We start from the raw sequence: 9,849 nt of genomic DNA, 5'->3' as shown, positions 1-9,849 counted from the left end.
TTTTATTCTATTATCTACTGTCATTATTTTTTTGTATATATTTTTTATTTAATTCTATTTTTATTTCCTGATGGTTTTCCACCTTTAATGTCTTAAGGTTTTACTTCATCACATTTCCTCTTCAGTTGTTTTATTATATTTTATTTTTTATCTTTATTATCTTTGTTTTTCTTTTCAACCTCACAATTCTGGTTTTAATCGCTTTATTTTATAGTGACTTCTTCTCTATTTGGTATTTTTACTTTTTACTCTTATTTCCTGTTATTGTGTGTTTTTTCTTTTCTTTTTTTTACTATAAAACGTATTAATTTATAGTCTGATTCATGGAGACTCTGGATTCACTGTAAATTATGTTTTAGGTGTTTTGTGCAGTTGTATTGATTAGTAATATATTATAACTGTTTTACACACTGAGAAGTCAAACATGGTTTATTCACTGTGATCTATTCAACTTTTAATTCAAGTTGATTTAAACATCAGAGGTTAAGTCAGGTCTAAACTGCTCTCACACTATATCATCAGTCTTCTCATAATTAAAAAACGTAATATTACAAAAGATTAAAAACAAAAATTATGAAAGACAAGATATGTAAAAAATAAAATCAATGAATGAAATGTATCTGAAAAATAGAATAAAATAACAAATACTAATTAGTTAAAAAATATATAAAGAGTTTAAGAAATAAGACAATATAATTAAAATAAATCAGGTGAAATTAATTAGATTAGTTATCCTGGAGTTTAAACATAAACTACCTAAAATATAAATAAACCACATAATATGTGTATATAGAAATAGTATTTTAATATAAAGTCGTAGTTTAATATAAATAACATTTTCAAATACAATTCTGACTGATAAATACTGAAACGTGTTGTTAATATATGTGTTGGCTTGTAAATGTTCAAATTAAGTCTCAAAATAATCAAAATCAGCTTTCTAACTGAAGAGTGAAAACTTTCCCCAAATTCACACTGAATTAAATGTATTAAATGAATAGATAAATCATTCAAATAAATAGGCTACCAATAAAATAAATTATATTAAATCTAAATCATTTTATAGGAACAGACATATTCATTCTTCTCTTCTTCTACTGTCTTAATTCATACATTAATTTAATAGGTTCATGTTAAGTTAAATAAAATAAATTCACGCTGAATCTACTTAATGTACTTAATACACTTTATGTATTCAGCCTTATTTTGGATGACTGTTGCCGGGGTAACGGCACTTAAAGGAACAATAAAGTATAATATTGAAGCTTCTTTAATTAGACACAGATTACTGCACAGGAGCTGAATTTAAAGATTATTTAGAAGAGATAAATTTCATGCACGTTTTATATTAACTGGAATCTGATCTTACAACAGGGGTTTTTAGGGTTCGAGGTACACTTTCTGCAACACACACACACACACACACACACACACACACACACACACACAGGCCTCTCAGGGTCTTCTATTCAGTCTGAGTAACAAAGCCCAGGGCCTCAACCCAGCATGTCTGAAAAAACACTCTGAGTGTGTTTTGTAAGTATGTGTGTGTTGTATATATGTGTGTGTGTGTATTTGTGCGTGTGTGTGTGTGTGTGTGTGTGTGTGTGTGTGTGTGTGTGTGTTGCACTAACAAGGTCCAGGCCTCAGCATGATGACAATCTTAACGAGCTGTCTGTCACTCTTCAGCTCTCAGCTCAGACCTCTGTGTCATTAATGACTGTGTGCGTGTGCGTGTGTGTATGTGTGTGTGTGTGTGTGTGTATGTGTGTGTGTGTGTGTGTGTGAGTGAGTGGTATAAATGGAATAATGTCTCAGCAGGACAGAAAAAACATTTAGTCTCTTTTGGCGCCACAATGTCAAGGTTTCAATGGCTGCTGTCTCCTGTGAGTGTGTGTGTATTTCTGTGTGTGTGTGTGTGTGTGTGTCTGTGTGTGTGTGTGTGTGTGTGTGTGTGTGTGTATGTGTGTGTGTGTATGTTTTACACAGAGAGAGAGAGCAGCTGCCCAAACCCCAATTTCATTAGTTTACCAGCAGAGTTGATGTTTAGAATAACAGAGCGGGACTCTACACACGGGCGCCGCCTCCGATCAAGCCGATGACATCACAAAAGCGCCATCCCATAATCCACTGCACAACTTCACATCTCATTCAGGGTCTATAGCCAAGAATTCGACCCACTCGAAAACCCACCTGCCTCCTCTGTGTCTCTAAATATGAACCTTCATGCCTAAAAAACAGCTGAGCAAATATTTGACTTCAATCAAAACAAGGAGACATAAAAACACTGTGTTTTCCGTACTGACCCTGAAGGCATCGTTCCATATAACCCTACAATGAAGCTTCAGCTGTCTCACTTAGCTAAACTGAGCTGATATAAATATGAAGTTAGAGTCTAATTGACTCTTTTTGTGTCTGCAGACTGTTCATTAAGCTGTAGTGGAAGGACACATAGTGGATAGTTGTGTATAAATCTGTTAACGTTATCCAGCTTTTATTACTCAAAAAGGAAGGAAGGAAACAACCAAGGTTATTATAGCTTTCAAATTTGCATTAGCTTGCTTTTTTATTTCAGTTTAGTTTTAGTTAGTTTAACAAGTGATGAAGTTTTAGTTTAGTTTTTATGTAGTTGTAGTCTTAGTTTGAGTGTTTCAGGTATTAGGAGCAGAGCCTTGATTAGTAGAAGCTGTAAAGGATGAAATAATGCTGACACTGTGTTTGGTACTAACCCATTATCTCAACAACTGAACACAATACAGTCAAAATGGAGAAAGTTTTAAATCATTGCTTCAGTCTCATCAACATGAGCTTTTAATCCTAGGTGAGCTCCACATCCTGACTTTTATTGTGTAATTATATTTTGCTTGTATGTTTTTTTGGAGTTTTTTTTAGTGTTTGTCATCAAATTAACTCATGATTAGGTCGGTGTCACCAGTCAGCTGACTGCTAACGAAGCCTGAAGCATTAAGTGCCGTTGCCATGGTTACTGTAATAAACCCTGGAGCTCTAATTAAACTGTTTAGCAGAGCTTTGTTTGATTTTAACAGACTCCTCTTCAACCAGACAGAGATCAATACTCAGTGTAGCTGTGATGGGACATGAATAAAGTGTGTGTGTGTGTGTGTGTGTGTGTGTGTGTGTGTGTGTTTCTTTCTTACAGTGCTGTACACTGTTGTTGTCGTCCTGTCGGTGTAAACATCAGCCTTCAGCATCAGATCAGTGAGGCAGAAACACAGTCGGGTGTTCGTGTGTGTGTGTGTGTGTGTGTGTGTGTGTATTGAATCAGATTCTTCACACTCTTGAGCATCAGCTGCTCCTGTGGGATTTGGGCCTAGTGGCGTTCTTTGTGCAGAAACAACCACAATAAATTGTCTGACAGCAGAAGCGCTCTGCCCTAAATGGAGAACATGTACTGTACGGTGGCCTTTTTAGGACACGTCAGCTTCAAGCTCTGCATCGACTCAACTTTCATCTGTCACACTGAGCTAGAATGTAACAGCAATCATTTTGTAGATGGGATTAGTTGAGTAAGGACACAGTTAACTTAGTATAAAGACTGACAGTTGACAAGTCCTCCCAAATTAAACTAATTAAGACAAATTAAGGTCTTGTTAGATTTAGGTAAAGGTAGGTAAAGTTTGGGTTAAAATGATCACTTTGTTAAGGTAAGAGAAACATAGTGTGTGGGTTACAGTTACTACTTCCTTAACGTCCTTAACAGCTTCGTCGTCATGGTTACAGTAATAACCACAAGGGTTAAAGGTTAGGGGATGATCGTAGTTTCACTTTTTTGCAGCAATGCACAACTATGACCACTAGATGGCAGCTGTCGTTCAAATATAACCATAGCAACATTTTTAGGCGACTAACATTACGACCTGTTTTGTCTTTTCTTGTTTTTTGTTGTTGTTTTGTTTGTTTGTTTGTTTTTGGGAGGACAGACTAAGTAAAAGCAGCCAGTCTGGTCTCTAAACATGACTAAGACAACACCTGTCTGACGTTAGATTCGACCAGTTATCTGTAACTTTCATTCTTGATAGATCTATTTCGTTACTTTTTGTTCGAACAACCGAGTGCAACGCTATGAATGTGTAACAACCAGAAGTAGTGTTCCTTTAAAATTATATAGCCTCTCTAAGACTCAACTAACAATTTGGACCAGCGTCTCAGAAGTCTAAATAAGCTCAATTTAGAATTAATTTAGTTTTATTTTAAGTGCTAAATCTATTTCAGTATGCTTAAAATGTCTTTGTTTGGTCTTTAACTATTTATTCCTATTTTGGTCTCTACCCCACAGGTGGTTCGTTCAAACCTACTCTTCCCTTTCTAATTCAACAAAATAAAATGCTAATAAAATAATAACAACAAAAACAACATCAAAAATCTCAATTATTAATAAAAGAAACAAAACAAGACATAGGAGTTGACTCACCACTTCAGACCTGCTGTACTGTTCACTACTGGAACCGGCTGAGCTGAAGAATCTCTGGTGCAGATGATGATGATGATTACGAGGATGAAGGGGATGATGAGGATGACGAGGATGTAGAGGATGATGAGGAGGGTGATGAGGAGGATGAGGACGAGGACCTGGTCTTGTAACCACAAAGCCAAAAAATAATAATCACTACACAGATAAACTCCTGATTGAAATTTGAATAAACTAAAACAAAATTAAACTTGCATTCTTTCTTATCATGTTTTCTCTTCTCTCTTTTCCCCCTTTTCAATCATTGAGACATTAAAAGTTGATAACACAATTACAAACAGGTTATATAAATCTTAAGGTTTATACAGTATGATAATTATAGTACAACTAATACAACTTTAACATTGTCTTATATACAAATTGATTTCAATATACGCACAACTCAAAATAGCTACTAATCAGGTAATAATCCACAATTGCTAACGTTAGCGTTGTTAACACCAACGGCTATAAACGGCTACCAATGCTAGCGGTTGCTAATGGCCGCTAACGCTAGCACCGTTAGCACCAACGGCTATTAAAAGCCACCAACAGTTGTCAACATTACCGGTGGCTAACCGCTACTAACCGTTGCTAACGCTAGCGTTTTTTCTTTTTTCTTCTTTTTCTAAACTATTTTGTCGGTGAATATTGCCATATTTACAACAAATTGGTTTCAATCAAAACTCACCGGGATTTTACTTCAGTAGAAAGAGCAGCAGTAGTGTGACTGGTCCAAGTTTAGCTCTTGTTTTATCACTCTGGGTTCGGCTCTACTGTCTGTGTATCTCTGGATCAGCTGTTGCTATGACAACGGGGTGACAGGCTTTTACAGTCTGTGTGCTGGTACAACGGTTTTTTACAACGGTTATTTATCTAATTACATTTAAAAAGTAATTATTATTTTTTTTTAATTAATTAATTTTATTATTAAAATCATACCCACATAAATTCACTTCTCTCTAATCCAATTTACTTTATTCTACTGTTTTGGTAACCGGGGGTTACAAATGTCTGTAGAAAGTTTGTCCTTTTAGATAAAGTATTGGAGGATCGTTAATGTTTCCAAATGTAAAAACGTACTCTTTAATTTACAGACATTACTTTCAGGTCAAGGAAATGAAGAGATTAACATGCACATAATATTATCTTCTATGTAAATAGGTCATCTTTTCTTTTGGTTGTAGCTCCACCTGAATCATCTCTCTATTTATGTTTTAGGGGATCAAAAGGTCGCAGCATAGTGGCCTTTTTAGTGCTTATTTTCAAAAGGGAGGTCTGATATGAATTATACATTAAACACACAATATACATATAGGCTACAAGCACACACACACACACACACACACACAGTGAGCACATATTAAGAACAGAGTCTGGGTGACTTATGAAGCATCAATATTCATGAATGATTTTTTTTTAAAGCTGAAATGGTGATTTATTAATCGTGTCATTATGAATATTTCATTCATGCCGTTATTAATGATAATTCACCAGCAGCATGAGATAATCCTGAGCTAATTACACCTGAGTCTGTGGCTGAAACATGTCAACTCACTGCAATAAAGGGTTAAAACGTTCATTTAAAGGACAAATCTTCATATTTGGATACAAACCAACAATAAAGTCATCTACTAACAAGTATTGTGTGTGTATCTAAAGCCTGATATATATTAGTGCTCTGTTGTTGACCAAAACTTAATTGCATTCAGAAATAATACAGTTTATTGATTTCAGAGTGTGAAATTTTCATTGAGAAAATATAACTATGTTTCTCTATCTATCTCTCATTCCCTCATTTACCCCCATTTGCTGCAGTAAAAGTACCAATACTCCAATATAAAGGTACTGCATTACAAGTAAAAGTACTGCATGAAAAATCCTCCTACAGTAAAAGTACTGCAGTATTATAGTGATGTAGTATGCAGTATTATAGTAAAAGTACTGCAGTATTATAGTGATGTAGTATGCAGTATTACAGTAAAAGTACTGCAGCATTATAGTGATGTAGTATGCAGTATTACAGTAAAAGTACTGCAGTATTATGAGTGATGTAGTATGCAGTATTACAGTAAAAGTACTGCAGTATTATAGTGATGTAGTATGCAGTATTACAGTAAAAGTACTGCAGTATTATGGTGATGTAGTATTCAGTATTACAGTAAAAGTACTGCAGCATTATAGTGATGTAGTATGCAGTATTACAGTAAAAGTACTGCAGTATTATTATGTGAACTTTAATAAACTCTCATTGTAGTTTCACATTTTCTCCACAAGCTTTGAATGAGAAGAAAACACTTTGATCACTGTTGATAAAAATCATCTTTATTGATTATTGAAGCTTCAGATTGTTGACACATCCAATCAGTAAAGTGTGATCAATGATTTCATGTTCAGATTGACTTCATCCACACAGTCAGTTACTTTAACCCAGAATGTCAGCTATGTACAAGAACATCATTAATGATTATTATCATGATCATTACAGTTTGATTGAACATTTCTTTATGAATTATGATGGATGTCACTATGAACGTGACAACTGATCTCTGAGCAGCTCAGAAACATGGACACAAGAACATGAAGAATTACAACATCTGACACATTAAGTCTGAAATGACTTCTGTCTATTTCACTTTAGACAACTCAGCTGTGGATCCAGAACTAGAAATACCGAGTCCAGCATAGAGAGGCTGAGTGAATGTGGTCTGGACTCTGTGGAGGAGAGTCATGGTTTCAGAGACGCTGTAGAAGGACAGAATACCTGCTCTGTGATCCAGGTACACTCCGACTACGGGGGAACGAGGACCTGAGACGGGAGTTTTAATGTTGTTGAACCAAAATTCACACCTGTCATTGTGACAATGTAAAGACCAAGATTTGTCATTGTTTCCAAATAGCGATTCATCTCCTGCTCTGTAAGTATTCTTGTATGTGACTGCTACATCAACTCCTCCCCACATCCCTCCTTCCCACTCCACCTCCCAGTAACAACGTCCAGTCAGACTCTCTCTACTCAGGACCTGCCACTGATCAGTGAATCTGTCTGTGTGACTAGAATAAGACTGTTGATGTCTTGTACATTTTACTTTTATGTTCCTCTCAGATAATAACAGCTGTGTGTTTGCTGTGTTTGGATCCAGAGTGATTTCACGTGAATATCTTAAGAACTCAGCTCTGGTCTTTGGTGGTTGTGGCAGTAAAACGTCCACATGAGTTACTGACCATGAGATGTTTGTCCATTTGTCCCTCATGATGTCCTGTAGTTTATCTCTGAGCTCTGACACAGCTGCTGTCACATCCTCAAAGTATCTGAGAGGACGGATATTGATGCTGGATGAGTCTGTAGGTTCACTGAGTTGTGACACTGAGGGGTAGTTGTGTAGAAACTGGTTGTGATCCTCTGTGTGTGAGAGCTGCTTCAGTTCAGCGTCTTTCCTCTTCAGCTCAGTGATCTCCTGCTGCAGCTTCTCCTGAAGCTCTTTGACTCCACTCACTTCAGTTTCCTGCTGGGATCTGATCTGCTGCTTCACATCAGAGCTTCTTTTCTGGAGGAGACGGATCAGCTGAGTGAAGATCTTCTCACTGTCCTCCACTGCTTTATCAGCAGAGCGACTGACGGCCTCCACCTCCTGTTGAAGCAGCTTCACATCTTTCTCTCTGTCCTGGATTCTCTGCTGGATGTTTAGTCGACTCACCTCGAGCTCTCTCTGCCACTCAGTCCTTTCTGCTGCAGCTGGGACTGTGTCGTGGCCTTTATGATCCTCCATAGTGCACAGATAACAGATACACTTCTTATCTGTACGGCAGAATATCTTCATCACCTCATCATGACGAGAGCAGATGTTCTCCTGGAGCTTCTCTGAGGGCTCCACCAGCTTGTGTTTCTTTAATTTGTTTAATTCAAAGTGAGACTGGAGGTGATTCTCACAGTAAGACATCAGACACGTCAGACAGGACTTGAAGGCTTTCAACTTCCTCCCAGTGCAGACATCACAGGCCACATCTTCAGGTCCAGCATAGTAGTGATCAGCAGGAGCAGCTTGGAGTCTAGTCTTCTTCAGCTGCTCCACTAAAGCTGCTAACATGGCGTTTTTCTTCAGGACAGGCCTCGGTGTGAAGGCCTCTCTGCACTGAGGGCAGCTGTAGATCTTCATCTCATCCTCTCCATCCCAGAATCCTTTAATACAGCTCATACAGTAGCTGTGTCCACAGGAAAGACCCACTGGCTCCTTCAGTAGATCCAGACAGATCGAACAAGAGAGTGTTTCTCGGTCCAGCTGATCTTTCTGCGCCATTTCAGCTGTCAGAGGCAACGACTGTCTGAGTTTCACTTCCTGAAAGGTGAAACAGGTTTGAGCAGATCTGAACATGTGATTCACTTCCTGTTACTAAACTTCCGTGTTTCTGCTGAATGCAGCCTGGCAGCTGTGTGCTGCGTCACATGTTGGTTACACCCATCTACAAACTGTAGATTTAAAGGGAGAGAACAATGAACTCTGATCCCAGAGTGGAGCTTGTTGTGTTTAAAGCTTTATTGATCATTGTATCAGTAAAGCTTTAATACTGTATCAATATGAAATAAAACCTGCAACACATTTCATATTTTAATCATGTTGTTTGTGTTTGAAATACAAGCAAATAAAACCAAAGTTCATCTTATCCAGAAACTCTGCTGATAAATGTCGACCTTTGACAGACACATGATCCTCTGTAGAAACTGTCAGCAGCAGTACTGGAAGAAATACTCAGATACTTTACTGCAGTAAAAGTACTGCAGTATTATGAGTGATGTAGTATGCAGTATTACAGTAAAAGTAGTGATATATTATTAATAGTGAAGCATCAGAGCAGCATGTTACTGTTGTAGCTGCTGGAGGTGAAGCTAGTTTATACTACTTTATATACAGTTAGCTAGTTTATACTACTTTATATACAGTTAGCTAGTTTATACTACTTTATATACAGTTAGCTAGTTTACACTACTTTATATACAGTTAGCTAGTTTATACTACTTTATATACAGTTAGCTAGTTTACACTACTTTATATACAGTTAGCTAGTTTATACTACTTTATATACAGTTAGCTAGTTTACACTACTTTATATACAGTTAGCTAGTTTATACTACTTTATATACGGTTAGCTAGTTTATACTACTTTATATACAGTTAGCTAGTTTAGTCCAGTGGTTCCCAACCTAGGGGTGGGGCCCCTCCAAAGGGTCAGCAGATAAATGTGAGGGCTGCTGAGATGATTAATGGGAAAGAAGAAAAAACAAAGTTCTGATACACAAATGTGTTTTCAGTTTTTGGACTTTTTCTCTAATCTTTGATTTTTGCTGAAATATTGGATCATTTGAACATTTATTGAAATGAAAG

General features: G+C 36.9%; 1 protein-coding gene across 1 annotated transcript; it reads right to left on the bottom strand.

Moving 5' to 3' along the window:
- Positions 1 to 4,428: 4,428 nt before the first annotated feature.
- On the bottom strand, positions 4,429 to 8,864 carry LOC128375789 (tripartite motif-containing protein 16-like). The gene is made up of 2 exons (XM_053336205.1): positions 7,143 to 8,864; positions 4,429 to 4,595 (listed from the first exon to the last, which is right to left on the bottom strand). Exons 1-2 carry the CDS (start codon positions 8,839 to 8,841, stop codon positions 4,429 to 4,431), a joined length of 1,866 nt encoding a protein of 621 aa, XP_053192180.1. The 5' UTR covers positions 8,842 to 8,864.
- Between the last annotated feature and the right edge of the window lie 985 nt (positions 8,865 to 9,849).

This window comes from Scomber japonicus, chromosome 16 (genome assembly GCF_027409825.1).
Source record: "Scomber japonicus isolate fScoJap1 chromosome 16, fScoJap1.pri, whole genome shotgun sequence".
NCBI lineage: Eukaryota > Metazoa > Chordata > Actinopteri > Scombriformes > Scombridae > Scomber > Scomber japonicus.
Note: the sequence above shows the minus strand (reverse complement) of the source record. Positions and strands in the feature narration are given on the sequence as shown.

What these genes read in the sequence shown, in the direction of transcription:
- LOC128375789 (XM_053336205.1), bottom strand. Translation starts at nt 8,841, where the DNA reads ATGTTCAGATCTGCTCAAACCTGTTTCACCTTTCAGGAAGTGAAACTC. An exon ending in GCCTCTCTATGCTGGACTCG is followed by an intron (nt 4,596 to 7,142) that starts GTATTTCTAGTT and finishes TGTGGTTACAAG; the next exon opens with ACCAGGTCCTCGTCCTCATC.